This window comes from Chiloscyllium punctatum, chromosome 25, assembly GCF_047496795.1.
Source record: "Chiloscyllium punctatum isolate Juve2018m chromosome 25, sChiPun1.3, whole genome shotgun sequence".
In the NCBI taxonomy this organism is placed as follows: domain Eukaryota; kingdom Metazoa; phylum Chordata; class Chondrichthyes; order Orectolobiformes; family Hemiscylliidae; genus Chiloscyllium; species Chiloscyllium punctatum.
In genome coordinates this window covers 23,779,382-23,799,076 of record NC_092763.1, presented here as the reverse complement: position 1 = coordinate 23,799,076, position 19,695 = coordinate 23,779,382, and the positions used below count along the sequence as shown (strand labels likewise).

The following is a 19,695-nucleotide window of genomic DNA, read 5'->3' as shown; positions in this document are numbered from 1 at the left end:
CTTATGAGTCAGTGTGCGTACCCATTACGCTTCACTCCGGCTTTCCAGTCCACCAGCTGTCACGTTCTGCTCCAGGTTTTCAGAATTGCTGTAATTCTTGTGTATTGCATCTTTATTCATTTAGAGATCAGCTGGGCTTCTGTGGCCGATATGGTATGTATTTTAACGGACACGAATTTGAAGTGAGGTATCCCTATAATAGTCAACCCCATAAATTTAACCCTAAAAATTAGTGAAAAAATGCAATTATTTCTCGAGTATACTGGACTTGTAACTGGAATACGATACACCATTCTACCATAGCCAGCAGAATGGAGACATTTATTTTGGCGATAACTATTCAATATGGCCATAATTCTTTCTCCTTTTGTTGTTTATTATTTGATATAGAGATCTAGTTCTTGTTTGTCCATTTTTGACTCATACTAAGCATGACTTTCATCCCCTCGAAAACAATACTTGTGTCATAGTCAAACCCCTAATTTCAGCTGAAACAAACTGTCCAAATAATTTGACTTTTACACTAGTATGTACAGTAAATTCTTTAGTTCTTAGGGATTGAACAGATAAGGATCTAAACGTATCTGACAACTGGAGGAATCTTCATTTCAAAGATGTGGGGCAAATCTTCGGCCCTTGATATTGGTGATTTTGGAGGCAGGAAGGGCACCTCATTAGACAGAGAATTAAGTATAGGAAGGCCCACGGTCAACTTTCCCATCCAGCAAATCCTGTCCATCCAATCGAGACACTTAAGACCAAGAAATGGCCATTCAGGGGTCTTAGCTGACTGCTGCTGGGGTTAACCCCATGGAAAGCTGGCATGTTACTATGCAGCATGCACTATAGATGTTCCCTTGCTGCACAACCCACCAAATGAAGGAGCTGCACTCCGAAAGCTAGTGCTTCCAATTAAACCTGTTAGACTATAGCCTGGTGTTGTGTGATTTTTAACTTTGTACACCTGAGTCCAACACCGGCATCTACAAATCATGCAGACAGCTTGTCATCTTAGGGTGCAATGGGCAAGGATCTCTTGATCCAAAGCCAATCAGTATCTGATCAAGGGATTAGGCGTCTCACAGGTGGGTGCTTGTTTGTAGTTGCATGGAGCCCCAATCGCAAAACCTACTCCTCTGCCTCCCCATCACTTCCCTTACTCCTAGTTCACCCTGCAATCCTTGGACTCTGAATGGGTGTATCTCCAGCAGGAGCCATGGCCTCCTCTATGACATGTCAATATAAGACCCATTGGCCTGTGTTTAGTCAGCACCTCCCTCCAAATGGGACCTCCATCCCCGTGCATTTGATTCCCGGGGAAGTCCACTTGTGGCCTTGCCACTGTCTAATTGAATTGTGATGCAGCCGGCCTTTCCTGGAAGAGACAGTGTTAGTCTCTCATTAGCTCTCCTGCCTTCAGAAGTTTCTGATCATATTATGGAAGGAAACAAAACTTAAAAATGTGATAAGGAAGGAAGATTTCCAAAATGATTTGAACCCTTTGAGCAATAACTTTGTTAACAGTCTCCAACATGGTAATCAATCATTTATTGATAATACAGCATTTAATTAGAACACTTTCCGGTACAAATGTCAACACAAGCTGAACTCCAATGTTATGGTAATGCCATAAAAACAGATGCAGAACATGACCTTGACTGAAAATAAACTTGCCTTTTGTTTAAAGTGTTGAAAAAGGGAGCATTGATTCAGAACAAAGGAATCTTGGACCTTGAGTGTATTTTGTTACAGTCGTCTTTGCAATCACTGGTCCTCCTGTCTTATAGTATCTCAGCAGCTGGGACCCATGGGAGAACTGGCAGTGGGTAAGTGAGTAACATGGTTGTAGAGGTGAGTGCGTCAGTTTTGCACAACATGAACCTTGAAAACACAAAATTGTCAGTGGAAGGGTTTCTTTTCAGAATTGTGTCCATCAGTGACAATAGATTACAGTTTATGTCAATATGGTTTAAGGTGAGGGGAAAAGACTTAAAAAGGCCCTGAGGGGTAACTTTTTCACACAGAGGGTGGAGCGTGTCTGAAATGAGATGCCAAAGGAAGTGGTGGAGGCTGGTACAATTACAACATTTAAAAGGCATATGGGTGGGTATATGAGTCAGAAGGGTTTAGAGGGATATGCCAAATGCGAGCAAATGGGCCTAGGTCAGATTGGAATGTCTGGTCAGTGTGGATGACTTGGACCAAAGAAACTGTTTCTGTGGATGCTGCAGTTTATGGATAGCAGCAGCTTTATGATTCCAGTATCCTGTACTGTCTTCACTGGGAAGCTGCTGTCAACAGCATGTCTGCAATTTACATCTGCTTCAGTCGCCTGCCTCACATTTGCAAATGCTACCTCTGTATTGTGAGTCATAGCTTTTGGAGCAGACAGTGGCAATTGTGGAAAATTACTTTGAAGTGGTTTGTGGTCAGTTCTGAATGTGATTTTGTCTCCTGGAAGTAGGCATTGATGAAAATGTTCACAACCAAAGCATTCTTAGTCAATTCAAGTGTAATGTGTTCCATTCTGTTAATGTCCTGGAACTAAATGCAACCCGCTGTCCTTGCTGCATCAGGGTTGTTCCAAGTCCTGTCTCACTGGTACTGAGGGGTGGGACCTTGATGCCAAGTGCAGTCTCTCTCACATCACCTGTGCAATCCATCTCTTTGGACCGTGTTTGGATCTAAGCTGCCATGAAGCCAGGAGCTGAGCGGGCCTGGCTGAACCAAACTGAGCATCAGAGAGCAGGTTATTGTTGACCAACTGTTGTTTGATAGCAACATCACTTTGTTTATGATTGAGAGGAGACTGCAAGGGCAGTTATTGGTTCATCATTCGATCTGTGCTATTTGTCAGTTAGAATCAAATGGATAAATTGCTTAGGGCCTTGGCAGGGTGTGGAGCCGGTGCCTTCAGTCATATTGCTGCATGTTATCAGGGCCCTTTGTCCTTACTTTATCCAATGCCTTCATCCATATTCTGATATCATGTATATTGAGATCTGCAGAAAACTGAAATCTTTTCTGACACTCTCTGCATTGTGTAACAACTGTTCTAACACGAGGTGATGGGCTGTTAACTGAATGTGCTGATGGGTTTTACAGCATTGGAAAATAAGCTTCCTCTTGATAAGGCTTTATGTTGGGATTGTTGTGTGCTGGGAGGAAGACGATACCGTTAACCTTAACACAGGTTTAAAATGTCACGTGAATGATAGCTATGAAGGTGGAAAAATGGGACCAATGTGGACATTACCTACAATCAAAAATAAAACACAGTCCCAGTGAGTTTTCTTTCTGTAGGAGTCCATTTCAGTCATAATGCTGTTGTCATATTTTAGAAGGGAACATTACAGAGATGGAGCTGAACGTTAGAAGGAGCTGTCCATCACTGTCATTGTGGACACACAGATATTTCTGAGCAGAGGAATAGTGGGCTGAATGGATACATCCTGTGCTGGATGATTCCAGCAACAGGGAACACGTATTTTATTTGTATTTCATGACGGGGTAGCCAGTGTGCCAGGAACATGTGAAGTTAATTGGAGTCTTAAAATTCTCCTTATTATACACCTCGAAAAAGATGCTGTTCTGCAATAACATTTCCCTGGAATCAGGGTGGAAGATTTTCACAAATGAGTTCAGTCACAGGGAATATTTGAGTAAAATTTAATCAGTATTTAGGGCTAGACCCATTTATCCATCAGCTGCAGCATTCACTCACTGCACTGATTTTTGGTTTGGATCATTTTCAGTCCCAAATGCAGCTATCACCACTTTCTGTGCAGTCTCTGTAAGATCATCCAGTGCAGCACTCAGCAATTTGTAGGTCACAAGGAACGAAGACCCTGCTCCGAAGATGGAACCAATCACTGGGATGGTGTCAAGGGCGAGCTCGATTGCTGAAACGGTGACAGCAACAGCACCCCAGGCCAATCTGTTTATGATATCGGGGGTTATCTCCCCCCCGACCAGGGGAGTTGTCACCACTGCTTTCAGATCCTCCACAGGTTTCCCTGCCCTTTTGGCCAGACTTTGAAGAGAGGAATCATTCAGACCCAGACATTGACGGAAATGTACTATTCCTCCAATTACTATCCCAATGTCACAGCCCAGGGAGACTCCAGGAACTGGCACTGCCCCAATTACCCCAGAAAGTGTCGCCAACATCCAGACTCGTTTCCTTAGCTCTTTCCTTTTCTTCTCCACAATCTCCAAGCTGACATTTGGGAGGGCGAGGATGTATACACTTTTCTTTATATTCGGAAGGCCATCTTCCAGAGCTTTATTTAACAGACTAAAATCATACAGATTCAGGTCAAAGTTTGATATCAGGAACACTTTGGGTGATGGGATCCCTGCCTCTTGCAGCTTGCTGACACAGTAATTCCTGATCTTCTCCAGTTCTTCCTCTTCATTAAATTGTCTCCCTCTCTTTCTGTTTGAATCAAGATCCTGATCAATTTTAGATCGAACAAAATAGAAATTCTTCCCAAGCCGTTTGATCTCTTTGGCAAGTCGTGTGTCATTTTCTGTGAATCGACAGGCTGAGATAATAACAACGAAATCATATTTTTTAAATTTAATTTCCTTCAGGTATTTATTCAGTGGCATTTCCAGGGATCCAATTCCTGACAGATCCCAGAAACAAACATTCGGCAGGTTGGGATGTTTGTATCCCGTTGGCTCCATTGTAGTCTCTACGTTACCAACTTCAGCTGCTCCCTCATCATCGAACTGAAGTCCTCTCATCGCATTGATGAAGGAAGATTTCCCTGCACCTGATTCTCCCATTACTGCAACATTTAGCTCAGTATTGTCCAGTTGAGTTACTTTCTGCTGTACCACTGTTTTAACCTTTTCCACTCCACCCGTGTCATAATAAGACTTGAGTTTGGTGAGCTCTTCAGCATTGAAGAATGTAGAGTTTGAAGATTCCACTGTTTTATCTTCTAAACAGTTTGAAGTTTCAGCTTGTTGATCTCTGAAAGAAAATAAGCTTAAATAATGAGTTTTGAGAAGATTTGTAGCTTCTGGTGGTTGAGGTTCTGGGTGTAGGTTTGCTCACTGAGCTGGAAGGTTCATTTTCAGATGTTTCATCACCATACTAGGTAACATCTTCAGTGAACCTCCAGATGAAGCACTCATGTTAGTGACCTTCTTTCTATTTATGTGTTTAGTTTCCTTGGGTTGGTGATGTCATTTGGTGTTCTTTTTCTCAGGGGGGTGGGAAATAGGATCTAAGTCAATGTGCTTGTTGATAGAGTTCCAGTTGAAATGTCAGGCTTCTAGGAATTCTCGTGCATGTCTCTGTTTGGCTTGTCCTAGGATGGATGTGTTGTCCCAGTCAAAGTGGTGTCCTTCCTCATCTGGATATAAGGATACTAGTTACAGTGGGTCATGCCTTTTTCTGGCTAGTTGATGTTCATGTATCCTGGTGGCTAGTGTTTGGCCTGTTTGTCCTGTGTAGTGTTTGTTTCAGTTCTTGCAAAGTATTTTGTAAATGACATTAGTTTTGCTTGTCTGTATAGGGCCTTTCAAGTTCATTAGCTGCTGTTTTAATGTGTTGGTGGATTTGTGGGCTACCGTGATGCCACGAGGTCGGAGTAGTCTGGCAGTCATTTCCGAGATGTCTTTGATGTGGGGAGAGTGGCTAGCGTTTCTAGATGCGTTTCTTCTGCTTGTTAGGGTTTGTTGGGGAAAAATCGGTGGACTGTGTTCATTGGGTACCTGATCTTTTTGAATACTTTGAACTCTATCAACAAACATATCGACTTGGACCCCATTTACCACCCTCTGAAAAATAGAACAGCAAATGACATTACCAACCCAAGGGAACCTAAATACATAAATAGACAGTGGGTCACTAACATCAGTGCTTCACCAGAGGCTCACTGATGATGTTACCTAGTTAGGTGATGAAACATCTGAAAACAAACCTTGCAGCTCAGCGAGCAAACTTACATCCAGAAGCTGAAATAATCCTTAGAAATGTTCAGAGCCTCCTAACACATTTAATTTTTCACTGACTATTAAAATGAAATCATTGTTTTAAATAAAGCTGGTTGTAATGACCTTTCTACAAATGGTCTTATGTGAGCAACGAGATGAATGTCAGTCATCCCTCTTACTGATGGACCCATTACATATAGGTTCATTGCTACCGCACTTGAGGATAATCATAGCCTCTCTCTCTCTTTCGACAAAGTAGCAACCAAATGTCTACCTCCACACGCCAAGTTCCTCTTCACCAGCCTATGAATCACCTTCCTTCATTCTCCTAAGCCCTCCCAAAGGAGTGGTTCCAAACTGTTGTTTGTGAGGCTCAAGTGGCGTGATGGATCAAGTGAACTGAGGGTTGGTTAAAGCCCCCAAACTCAGGGCCTTGCTGTTGGAGGTACTCCTTTTGTGTTGAAGGACTGAAGCAGAGGAGAGTTTAATAGGGTACAGGAGCTGTATGCCTGCCAGTATACTTTCTTTACAAACAACATTGAGCAAATGTAATGTGTTGCACTGATTGGTTGTGTTCTCGAGGAGGAAGATGCAGAAGCTGTTCAGTTTGGGATGGCAAGGCAGCGCGGTCACATGGTATGTGTGTCCTGTTGTATGTGAGAAGTCTTGGACGCAACCAGTGACATGACCAACCACAAATGCAAGTAATGTAACCAGCCACAGAAACCTGAGCTCTGGGCTTTGCAGTTTGGATTGGCAGCTAGAGTCACTATGGTGCATCTGCAGGACTGAGATCAAGGTGGATAGCATGTTCACAGAGGTAGTCAAACTGCAGGCTAGGATCTTGTAGACAGAAGGACATGGGTGACTGTCAAACAGTCCAAGAGAACCAGGAAGAGAACCCTAATTAATTTTCTAGTTTGGATATTGGTGAAGGCATTGGTTCCTTTATGAGTGCAGTCAGAGCCAAGTTCATGGCACTATGGGTGGTTCTGCTGGACAAGAGGAGAGAATGAGAGACGATTCATTAGTTAAGGGGACTGGCATTTCGGTGTTACTCCCTGGTACCAGGGCCAACAGTGTCATTAGTGATTGCAGGACATTCTTCTGGGAGAAGCTGAACTGGTGGAGGTCGTGGTGCATATGACTTAATGTTTTTGAAAGGGAATGGGAAGCTGAGAAACTCAGATTGGAGTGAAACAAATCCACCAAAAAAAATAAACTAGCTCCAACAAATGTAGGCATATTGCAGTTGGAAGTCGGAGAACAAGGTAGAGAAACTAAATAGTTACTGTGTCCGCCTTTGTAGAAGATACAAAAAAATCTTCCAGAAATACTAACTGACCAAGAGCGTATGGAACACAGTGACTGAAAAGAATAAGCATTCATAAACAGTTAATGCTGGAAAAGTTAACTTGATTGAAGGCTGGTAAGTTTCCTGGACCAAGTTAGCTTCATCCCAGAGTGCTAAAACTGATGCCCAGAGGGATACTGGATGAATTAGTGATTATCTTTCAAACTTCTGTAGATTCTGAAAGCATTCCTATGGACTGAGAAGAGCAATGTCACACCACTATTCACAAAGGGAGGAAGAGAGAGAACTGCAGAGCTGTTACCTTGACATCACTCATTGTTAAAATCTACAGAAGATGCAATAAGTGGCTATTTGGAAAAGAATGATAGAAGTGGTCAGAGTCAACATAGACTTGTGAAGGGGAAGGCTTATTGACAAACGTATTGGTGTTACTTTGTGGTGATTACTTTTAGCATTGATCCAGGAGAATCAGTGGGTGTGGTGTACTTGGATTTTCAGCTCCCTTTTGATAACGCCCCAGGTGGGTTTGTGAATGGAATTAGAAGGCATGAGGTTGGGGCAAAACATACAAATATGGCTAAGACCGGGTTAACAGTGAGAAAGCAGATATTAGGAATACCGAACAACTTCAGTTATCTGAGCAAGATTTCATGGTCTCAAAAAAGTTCCATTAAAGAAGAGTTTCTGACACTGGTGCGCCAATTGCATCTTTTGTTTGCAATGATTAAAAGTGAATTTGGATAATCTGTACTAAAGAACATGTGGAAACGCTGGAATAAACAAAGAAGCACAAGAACATCAAGCACCAGCGACTCGATTTTTTTTTAGCCAGGGGTTAGTTACACAGCTCTTTGCAAACGTAAGTGTTTTATTCCTGCCACTTTACCCGGCCACTCATAAAAAAAAGATAAAGAAAGTAAACACATGAGTAAGGCAGTGCTCCTGTCTTTCTATCATGACTCGGAGTTCAGCGGAAACTGACAAATGCTCTTGTGATTGTAGAAGCTGTTCAGGACCTTGTTTAATGCTGGGATTTCCGTATTTATGTGACGGTCAGGGTTTCACCCTTCTCAGTTTAACCAGACTTGTTCAACATGCTCCTCGCAGCCTGGAATGTTGCTCTAGTGTTATTTCCTGTCGCTATAGTCACAAGATACTTCTGAACAAGACAGTTAAAATTCTGCAATTTGCAGAATGCAAAAATTAGTTTGTTTAAATAGCAGACTTAGCAAAATTATAGATTTAAACAAACTCTCCAGTAGAGCACAACGTTACATCCTCTACTCTCCTCCACAAATACGTAGAGTGCTTAAGGAATATTTCAGGATTTGGTCTCCATTTAAGCAATATCCAGTGTTTGTGTACATTTTAACTCGATTTAATGAAATAAAAACACTGCAAACCATGTTTTATTACATTTTGTGTTCAGTATGGCTTCTTTTGTTTACGATCAGGTGAGTTATCTGAACAGTTAGCCAAACAAAATACTCCACACCCGCCTCTTTCAGATAAATCAAGGTTGCTCTGTAAATAGATTATTGTCAAAAGTCAGACTGTTTATCAGTGGGATTTGGTAAGGATCACCACTTGATCCACTGCTGTTCACAAGATGCATAAATTATATGGATTTGGAGACCAATTGTCAGATTTCCAAAGTTGCTGAAGATAACAAACTGAAATAAGTTATGAAGAGTATACCAGGAGGCCTCAACACATCTTGGACAGGCTCAGTGAATGGGTTAAAGTGTGATGGACAATAACAGCAGAGGATATGGAGCAGATTAGGCCATTCAGCCCATTGAGTCTGTTCGACCATGCAATGACATCACAGCTGATCTAATAATCTTCAACTCCTTTCCTGCTTTATCCAAATAATCTGAAATCCCCTTAATGCTTAAAAAGCTGTCGATCTCAATCTTGAACAATTTTACCGAATCCATCCTACAGACCATCCTCAACAGACCTCTGCATGAAGAATTCCACAAATGTACTACCTTCAGAGAAAGTGAAATTCCCTCTAATCTCAGTTTTAAATACATGAGCTCTGGTTTTGACATTATGCTCTCAGGTTCTGGGTTCTCCTACAAGAGAAAATAATTTCTCTTCATCCATCCTATTAAGCCCCTTCAGAATCCCATGTTTCACTAACGTCTCCCTACATTCTCCCGAACTCCAATTACAGGCACAGCCTGTTCAACCTGAAAAAACAATCACCCCTGAGCTGCCTTCAATGTCAGTACCTCTTTCCTTAGGGCAAGGGGAATAAAATCCTTCCCAGTATTACAGCTATGATCTGACTCGTGCCTTGTATCGTTTCAGCAAGACCTTCATATTTTTACGCACCGTTTCCTTTGAAATAAAAGCTAAGTCTACTTCCCTTCGCTGTTACCCACTGACCTTGTGTTTTAGCTTCCTGTGATTCCTGTACAAGGATGCAAATTCCTTCTGTTATGCAAAATTCTGCAGTCTCTCATTTAGACAATTTTCAGCTCTTCTCTACTTTCTTCTAAAATGCATAATCTCACATTTTCCCAGATTATAATCCACCTCCCAAATGTTTTGCCTGCTCACAGAATCGGTCTAAATCCTTCTGCGGATTATTTCTATCCTGCTCACTGCTTGCCTCCATTCTATTGTGTTACCTTACACTTCACTATCATACATTGGGGAACCTTGATTATCCGAATACCGATTATCCAAAAATCGGATTACCCGAAGGTGGTCTCGAGGTCCCAATAGAAATATTACATCAAAGATGTCTTTTGTTTACAGTGATTAAACAGGCACCGTCTCCAAATGACTGACCTCCTCCCCTCTCTCGCCACACTTTCCCTAGAATTCTACAGTGGGATGTACCCTAAACCCCACCCCCTCCTTCCCAAGATAATCTGACCAACACTGTCCTGTACAGGGCAGAGGTGCAACCTGTCAAAAAGGAGCAGTAAAAAGAAGTGTGTGTCCTAATTCGAGACTTACCCCACACAGACAGCAACAGCCGTCTTGATGTTGATGTCCAGTCCAGCTGCCCTGGAGAGGGGTTGGGGGCAGTGTTGGAAGGCGGGGTGCAGTGTTGGATAGGGTTGGTTGTTGGGGGGGGTGGGGGGCAGGCATTGTCGGGGGGCAGGGGGAGGAATTGCATGATGTCAGGAGCGAGGGGGAGTTGTTGGATGGGGAGGAGGCGGGATTGGGGTGGGGTCTCGTGTGCTGTGAGCTGCTGCAGTCTCCTGAATGGGGAGCAGACTTTAAAAACTGAGCCCCAAACGAAAGGCATTTAAAATCGATTATCCACCCGCCCATCTCGTTTGGATAATCGAGGTTCCTCTGTATTCAACTCCTTTATCCAAAGTCATTAGTTTATAATGTATATAATTGTGGCCCCAGCATCGATCCCTCTGGCACTCCACTGGTTACAGTGAGAATTCCCTCATTATCCTATCTTTCTATATTCTTGATTTGCTAGCCAATCCTCTGTGTACACTTATATACACCACCAGTGCCATGGGCTCTTGTCTTAATAAGTGGACCTATGGGCAATACCTTATAGAACACCTTTTTGAAAATTCAAATACATAGCATCTTGTGCTTCCTGTTTACCAACCTGGCTGAATGCCTCCTGAAACAATTCTAATAAAAAGGTGTCTGGCAGGATTTCCCTTTTGGAAAGCATTGCTGTCTTTGTTTGATTGCTTAGAGTCAACATTTTCCCCATGACAGGTGTTAAAATGGAATTGCACAGGGATTTGAGTCCAGGTATAAAGATCCACTTCTATAAATCCTGAGAGCCCAGTTGGCGTATTGCGTCTAGTTTTAGTCTCCGTTAAAGGAGGGATATACATTCGTGGTGAGAGTGCAATGGAAGTTCATCACATTAATCTTGTGATGGTAGGATTGTCATATGAGGAGGAATTGAAGAAACTACATTTTGCAGAATGGTTGAACGCATTGACTCTGATAAAAAAAATCTGATCACACATGACAGGTATTTATATATATGATGTCTTTTGAGTCTAAAATCTGGAACATCGTCTCCAGTTAAGTGGGAGGCCATTTAAGAGGAGGAGGAATTCCTTCACTTAGATGGTGTTAGGTTGTTGTAAGTTGCTGTCCCAGAGGGATGTGGAAGCTCAATCATGGAGCATATTCATGACAGAAATCAATTCAGTTCTGCAGAACAATCACATGGAGATCATGAGGATCTAACCATGATCTAATTTACTGGAAGAGGAGGCTCCATGAGCTGAATGACCTTTTCCTGTTTCTATGTTCTTTTGAGCCTATGACAGAATACGAGGAGTTTCTTGACCAACCTGGAGCTGGCTCCTCCCATCCTCCTTCTGTGCCTCTCACTGCTTTCCCCGTCTGACTGCCCAGTGATTCCAGAGAGCCCTCCTCAGAAAGGGGGGAGGGGCCAGAGAGCCGTAGCTCCTCCCACGATGTCACTTCTTTGTCTTTGGTTGTGTTCGGTTTTCTCCTGTTGGAGGGAGAGTAGAGAGAGAGAGTGGCAGCACCTTATTCATCATCAGATAAAGTACAAGACAGGTGTGAGGAACCCCCGTCCTTAATCAAGAACATAAACTTCATCCCAGAACATTTTACATCTTCACCCAGTCAGTGTGTGAGGGAAGGAGTGAGATGTGTTTCATCTTCAATGTTTTCAGGAAATTGCTCTCTTTGAGGAAAGAGAGAGGGCAGGCTGAGTGGAAAATAGAAAAATAATGTGAGTGCAGGTTTTACTGTACAAATAAAGTTATCTGAATGATCTTCCCTTTGATTAATGTGCAAATTGGCTGGTATCTGGTGGTGATGTGCAGACACTGTGTGGCAAATTGCTACAAAGTTCCTCATGATTTGCCCCATTCCAGCTTTAGCCTCATGAACATGGCATTTTATGCTTCACTTCACTCAGGATTTTCATGATGTTGCTCCATTTACATATGAACTGGCCACAAATCTAATTGTGATTTGTTAAATAGGTAAAAAGAAGGACTGCAGATGCTGGAAACCAGAGTCTAAATTAGAGTGGTGCTGGAAAAGCACAGTAGGTCAGGCAGCATCCCAGGAGCAGGAAAATCGACAATTCGGGCAAAAGCCCTTCATCAGTAAATAGAGGCAGCGTGTCTGCAGGGTGGAGAGATAAATGAGAGGAGGATGGGGGTGGGGAGAAAGTAGCATAGAGTACAATAGGTGAATGGGGGGTGGGGATGGAGCTGATAGGTCAGAGAGGAGGGTGGAATGGATAGGTGGAAAGGAAGATACTGGATTAGTGGTGCTGGAAGAGCACAGCAGTTCCGGCAGCATCCAACAAGCAGCGAAATCAACGTTTCGGGCAAAAGCCCTTCATCAGGAATAAAGGCAGTGAGCCTGAAGCATGGAGAGATAAGCTAGAGGAGGGTGGGGGTGGGGAGAGAGTAGCATAGAGTACAATGGGTGAGTGGGGGAGGAGATGAAGGTGATAGGTCAAGGAGGAGAGGGTGGAGTGGATAGGTGGAAAAGAAGATAGGCAGGTCGTACAAGTCAAGGAGACAGTAACTGAGCTGGAAGTTTGAAACTAGGATGAGGTGGGGGAAGGGGAAATGAGGAAGCTGTTGAAGTCCACATTGATGCCCTGGGGTTGAAGTGTTCCGAGGCGGAAGATGAGGCGTTCTTCCTCCAGGCGTCTGGTGGTGAGGGAGCGGCGGTGAAGGAGGCCCAGGACCTCCATGTCCTCGGCAGAGTGGGAGGGGGAGTTGAAATGTTGGGCCACGGGGCGGTTTGGTTGATTGGTGCGGGTGTCTCGGAGATGTTCCCTAAAGCGCTCTGCTAGGAGGCGCCCACTCTCCCCAATGTAGAGGAGACCGCATCGGGAGCATCGGATACAATAAATGATATTGGTGGATGTGCAGGTGAAACTTTGATGGATGTGCAAGGCTCCTTTAGGGCCTTGGATAGAGGTGAGGGAGGAGGTGTGGGCACAGGTTTTACAGTTCCTGCGGTGGCAGGGGAAAGTGCCAGAATGGGAGGGTGGGTCGTAGGGGGGGGGGGGGGGGGGGGGTATGGACCTGACCAGGTAGTCACGGAGGGAACGGTCTTTGCGGAAGGCAGAAAGGGGTGGGGAGGGAAATATATCCCTGGTGGTGGGGTCTTTTTGGAGGTGGCGGAAATGTCGGTGGATGATTTGGTTGATGCGAAGGTTTGTAGGGTGGAAGGTGAGCACCAGGGGCGTTCTGTCCTTGTTACGGATGGAGGGGTGGGGTCTGAGGGCAGAGGTACGGGATGTGGACGAGATGCGTTGGAGGGCATCTTTAACCACGTGGGAAGGGAAATTGCGGTCTCTAAAGAAGGAGGCCATCTGGTGTGTCCTATGGTGGAACTGGTCCTCCTGGGAGCAGATACGGCGGAGGCGGAGAAATTGGGAATACGGGATGGCATTTTTGCAAGAGATAGGGTGGGAAGAGGTGTAATCCAGGTAGCTATGGGAGTCAGTGGGTTTGTAAAAAACGTCAGTGTCAAGTCGGTCGTCACTAATGGAGATGGAGAGGTCCAGGAAGGGGAGCGAGGTGTCAGAGATAGTCCAGGTAAATTTAAGGTCAGGGTGGAATGTGTTGGTGAAGTTGATGAATTGCTCAACCTCCTCGCGGGAGCACGAGGTGGCGCCAATGCAGTCATCAATGTAGCGGAGGAAGAGGTGGGGAGTGGTGCCGGTGTAATTACGGAAGATCAACTGTTCTACATAGCCAACAAAGAGACCGGCATAGCTGGGGCCCATACGTGTGCCCATGGCTACGCCTTTGGTCTGGAGGAAGTGGGAGGATTCAAAGGAGAAATTGTTCAGGGTGAGGACCAGTTCAGCCAAATGAATGAGAGTGTCAGTGGAAGGGTACTGTTGGGGACGTCTGGAGAGGAAAAAACGGAGGGCTTGGAGCCCCTGGTCATGGCGAATGGAGGTGTAGAGGGATTGGATATCCATGGTGAAGATAAGGCGTTGGGGGCCAGGGAAACGGAAGTCTTGGTGGAGGTGGAGGGCGTGGGTGGTGTCTCGAACGTATGTGGGGAGTTCCTGGACTAGGGGGGATAGGACAATGTCAAGGTAGGTAGAGATGAGTTCAGTGGGGCAGGAGCATGCTGAGACAATGGGTCGGCCAGGGTGGTCAGGCTTGTGGATCTTGGGAAGGAGGTATAACCGGGCAGTGCGGGGTTCCCGGACTATGAGGTTGGAAGCTGTGGGTGGGAGATCTCCTGAGGTGATGAGGTTCTGTATGGTCTGGGAGATGATGGTTTGGTGATGGGGGGGGTGGGGTCATGGTCGGGAGAAGTAGGAAGAGGTGTCCTCGAGTTGGCGTTTGGCTTCATCGGCAGGTAGTACAGGTCATGGAGACGGTGCTGTGCTGGAAGGGGAGGTGGAGGGGAAGGGGGAAATGAGGAAACTGGTGAAATCCACATTGCGAGTCTGTTTCAGGACATGAGTGTATTTTTAAGGCAACGAGATATGCGCACTCAGCATTCGCACCCAAAAAAGTTTAAATTAATTTCATGCGTTTGTTTTTAAACCCTGCGGATAAGGAGAAACAAGCTGGTTTGTCCATATTGCCAAAGACTCCGAAGCAGTTTCTCAATGTTAACTTTCTGCTGTGTCCAGTCTCCACATCCTGTCACTTGAATACAACTCACTCCCTTCTCAAAAGCACGACTAGACATTCCCTGCAGTTTGCTCCGGGAACAGTTTCACTTAGATTTGGCCTCCTGCAGAATTCTTTATGTAAAACTTCAGAGTTCGAGGGTGAAACAGATCGACTGAGGCAGACTCTCCCAAGTTGTGCTGTAATCCTGTTTAAATTTAAATGCAATTCTCTCTGAATGTGACACCTGCACTGTTTTGTTTTCATTTCCTGGTCCTTACCTGCACTGTCTCCGTGGAGGGGGCGAATTTCTCCCTGTAGTTCACACTGAATGCACACCGATGGTATCTGTGATCTCGGTGTCGCACTCACTTTGTCAGTGAACAAGGAAGCTCGATATTTAAATACAAACTTAATGCGCAGCAAATGCACAGTAAATCTGACCAATGAAAATCAAAGGCCAAGCAAGGTCACTTGTTACTGGGGAGATTTTGCTTTTACAATTTACACAAAAATGAGAATCTAAACAAAACTCAACTTTACCCCAGACAAGAAGTTGGGGACTGGTATCTGCTTGAATTTCAGATGCAGTCACTGGGCTGGATAGTTGGAGATGGATGGGTTCAAACAATTCCGATTTGACGAAATGACTTTGCTCTGTTTAAAAGTAGCCCTGTAGCTCCATGAAGTTTCACTTTCCGGGAATTCAGTTCCTGATATGAATCTGTACATCACTCAGCTCAGGAACACGTCAGCAGTTTCGATTGAAATTTCACCAACAAACAAAGAAGATCAAACACCAGCCAACACTGAACCGCTTAAAGAACAAACGGCTCCTCAAAGCAAACCCCTCAATCTCTGATTATAAAGACATTTTTAATCCATCTGTTCAGACATATTATAACATATCTCTACAGAAACTGGGAGTCGAAGCGAGACTTTCTAGCCCACAAGTAGGGGTCACTACCACCGCACTCTGAGACTCTGATCTGATTAAATATTTACCCGTTGCACAACTGTAAACATTAGCAGAGTCTGCTCTGTTATCCCTATCAGAAACAAAAATATTGCTGATTGACCTGTGGTTCATGCAGCAAAACAGAATGGGGCAGCAAGGTGGTGGGACTGAAGCCCTGGCAGATTGGGTGCTGAGTTGTCATATTGCTCTGGTTGGTGGTGACATTGGGGTCATGTGTCCAAATCCATCGTGTCCAGTTGACCAATGGAATTCAACAGCAAAAATGGTGCAAGCCACCAATGTGATTGACCAGTGCCCTTCAGGCAAGAGGATGGTTGTGAAAGGCGATTTCGGTTCAAACAATTGAGATGTGCATGACCCTAAAGTCTAAGGGGAATAGAGCCATAGGGGTGGGGTAAAACATGCTTCTCTATAATAAAGGACAAGACATCTGCTACAGATTGATAAGACCACTCACGTTGACAGAGAAGAATAAGTCCTTGACTGATAAGACTACAGGGTAGAAAAACAACTCGGGAGACATCTGCTGCAGACTTTGTGATAAGGGTGCAGAATGAAAAAAAAATACTGACGGTTGAGAATGTGAACCTCGTGACTCTTTAGAGCCAAAGAGGGGAGGGACTTGTGCTGTATATAATGAGAAACTTTGTTAGCCTCAGCGCGCCTTTTTCTCAGAAGGGTGCCCAACTCTGCAGACTTGCTAATAAAACTTTGTTTTCCTGAATTTGTCTAGAGCGATTATTGAGAAGCGATTTTCGTTTCTAACAATGGTCATGTGGAATGTACTGCTGGATTGTATGGGGAGTGTGTAACCCAGAGATTTGAACAGGGAGCTGAATTGGTCCTTAGCTGGGCCAGAGAATGATCCATCTGAAGCCTGGTGGGCCAGCAGTTAATGAATGCACAGCCTTTGTGATGCAGATTGGTTTCAGGGTCTGGTAACTGAGTCAGGGTGGAGACAATGGCTTTCCGAGATCGGGACCCAGGTAATGTATCAGGAAATGAGTTTGAATACTGCCAGGATAGATGGTGAAGTGTGGGTTCAATAGGAAATCGGGAATGAAGAGTCTAATGGTGACCTAGAAATCATTGCCAATTGTTGGGAAAAATAACCCATCTAGTTCTCTCATGTCCTTGAGGAAAGGAAACTGCTGTCCTTATTGGGTCGAGAGTAGACAAGCAGGAGGCTGGAGGAACACAGCAAGCCAGGCAACATTAGGAGGTGGAGAAGTGAATGTTTCAGGTATAACCCTTTAACCCTTCTTCAGGAATCGAGGTGGGATTAGTGGATACTGCGGATAAATGCGGGGTGGGGGGGGGGGCTGGTTATAGGTGAGGAGAGGGTAAGGATGGTGAAGTAGTGATGGGGAATACAGGTAGTGGATACGATTTATTTGGTTGATGGGAGAAATGAATCTCGTTGGTAAATGCAAGGAAGGGTGTATAGGAGGAATGGAATGGAAGCAAAGCTGGCGAGGGAGTTGGAGGATGGTTGGGAAGGTTGTTATCCAGTCTGGCCAACATGTGGTACTGCAATGTGGTTTACCCTGAGAGGTGGGGGAGCTCTGTGATTGGCTGTGATTATATTAACAGACAGGGTCATTGACCAGGTGGTTGTATTGGGGTCCCTGTACCTCACCCATCAGACTGTGATCAGCAGAGACTGCCTGTTTTAGGGAAATATTGCAGCTAACTACATTGCTTTGATCTTCATATATTGTGACATGATGCTTTTTCTTATCCTCAGAAAAGCTGAATGTATTTACTGGGTAAAGATCTTACATGCTGACAGCAAGGGATCTCCTCTTGGGATCATTTATTGGTCTAAAGTAAAGTTGCCTGTGGTGTTTAACCAGTTGTAAATCATTGAGGGTGTCGCTCACTAATGAATCCCAGAAGAAAATACTTGCCTTCTTTTTCTTTTTGATAGTCCTTGGCCTTCTAAAATTTAAATATCGTGACTTATTTGTTACTTTCTTGGTTCACTGTTTTGTCTCTGTATGTTCCTTTGCTTCTATTTAACTCTGCTTTTAATCGTTGATAGTACTAGCAGGTTTTGCTGAGTCTAAATCTCTGTATTTTAGAAAAAGAAGGACTGTTTAAGCAGGTTTCACTCACTAGATAGAGCATGCAGAGAGTAAGGTTTGGCTCGACAATGAAGGAAACATAATGGCAGTGCCAACCAACCAGTGCCTACAGGTGAGCATCCTTAGGTTAGGAAATCTCTTTTTAGTGCTCCAGCAGTGTTCGGGGTAACAGGGGTCTGCCACAGGGATGGGGTATTACTATGTGACACCACTGCCTTCCCGATGTTGGATCGCTCACTCAGGGATTTTGAATGAGGGACCATTGCCCCCCGCAATGTCACACCCTCCCGCAAGAGGGTGAAGAAAGTGAAAATGTGAAATAAAATTATAAAAAAGGTTGGGAAAGAAAGGAGGAAGTGGCCACCTGGAGCCAAGGAACCTGGCCAGTGTAACTGCCTCTATTCTATCCTCATACACTGCTGTCTCTGAACTGAAGGCACGGATCAACCTCTGCAGAGAGTATTCAATATCCCCTACCTCTCGTTCGGTGGTAATCCCTGTTCCAGTACATACACAGCTCTCAACATTTCATCCAAACACCTTTCCTGTAGTTTGTTTTGCCCGTACAAGTATCATTTTAAATCACACCTATTAAAGCAAACTAATCATATTGAGCAATTAATGCCTTGGACACATCCAGAACGTGAAGTACAGTGAAGATTGAGAGAAGGGAAAGCGCTTGGAACAGCTGTCAAAACTGAGCTGCAACTTAGGTTAAACTTGTTCAATATGAACCTCCCTCGTCATTTCACTAACTCCCCCAGTTTGTTGTTTGATCCTTGGTCCTTACCTGTGCTGCTTCCTTGAAGGAGAGTCTATCAGTGAAGTTCTCCCGCTGTCAGCACCTCAATGCAGAGTGACTGCTCCTGCTGCTTCACTCTCACACCAGGGACACTGAGCAACTGGGTACAGAACAGGGACTGCTACATTCTGTCAGATTATACCGATTACTGTGCACTGTCCAATGAGAATCACACACAATGAATGCTCACTTGCTACCGGGTAGAGTATATTTTTATAGTTTGTGATTCTTGAACTTAGTTCTCCTTTGTTCTGAGCATCATCCTCATTCTTAACTGCACTGGGGAGTCCCTTTGCCAAGCAAAGGACTATAGTTCATCTGAAGGACACTTCATTTAAAATAACAGAAGCTTTTAATTGCACAGGTATAGTTTCCCATCGCTTTGTACATCCACTAAGATATCAATTCTGTCTGAGAATAAGAGAGAGGAGCCGAATTAGGCCATTCAGCCCATCGAGCCTGCTCTGTCTTTCAATCTTGGCTGAATTACCTCTTAAACCTACTCTCCTGCCTTCTCTCCAGTTCTGTTGCTTTGGGGGTCATCCAAACCTCTCAGTGCAGATGAGGTGTTTCTCTGCAGGCAGCAGGCTGAAACACTGGAAAATACTGGCATTAGTGCTAACCAAGGAACCACCATCTATTTCATACTTGTCCCTCATAAGGTCAGATTGTGTGAGCATGACAGTAACTCTCAACACATAAATCCTTGGCACTAGCTTCAGGATGATGGGTAAGACATGTAGTCTGGGAGGAAGTGAGGACTGCAGATGCTGGAGAGTCAGAGTTGAAAAGTGTGGCACTGGAAAGGTACAGCAGGTCAATCAGCATCCAAGGAGCAGGAGACATTGTGCTGTGAGTGGTTACTCCCTGCTCATGATGGTACAGTATTGTTTTGACAGTAAAGCTCACGCTGCAGAAACTGATTCATTTCCCATGACAGTTGGTTTGCAAAGCAGTGACATATC

At 44.4% G+C, this 19,695-nt stretch overlaps 1 protein-coding gene across 3 annotated transcripts; it reads right to left on the bottom strand.

Moving 5' to 3' along the window:
- Positions 1-1,531: 1,531 nt before the first annotated feature.
- Positions 1,532-18,818, bottom strand: LOC140495756 (interferon-inducible GTPase 5-like). Of its 3 annotated transcripts, none has more exons than XM_072594829.1 (3): positions 18,719-18,818; positions 11,575-11,738; positions 1,532-4,984 (listed from the first exon to the last, which is right to left on the bottom strand). In XM_072594829.1, exons 2-3 carry the CDS (start codon positions 11,592-11,594, stop codon positions 3,721-3,723), a joined length of 1,284 nt encoding a protein of 427 aa, XP_072450930.1. In that variant the 5' UTR covers positions 11,595-11,738; positions 18,719-18,818; the 3' UTR covers positions 1,532-3,720. The 3 variants fall into 3 exon arrangements, with proteins under 3 accessions (XP_072450930.1, XP_072450931.1, XP_072450928.1); XM_072594830.1 differs by lacking the exon at positions 18,719-18,818 and adding an exon at positions 15,406-15,516; XM_072594827.1 differs by lacking the exon at positions 18,719-18,818 and adding an exon at positions 15,144-15,293.
- Positions 18,819-19,695: the final 877 nt, after the last annotated feature.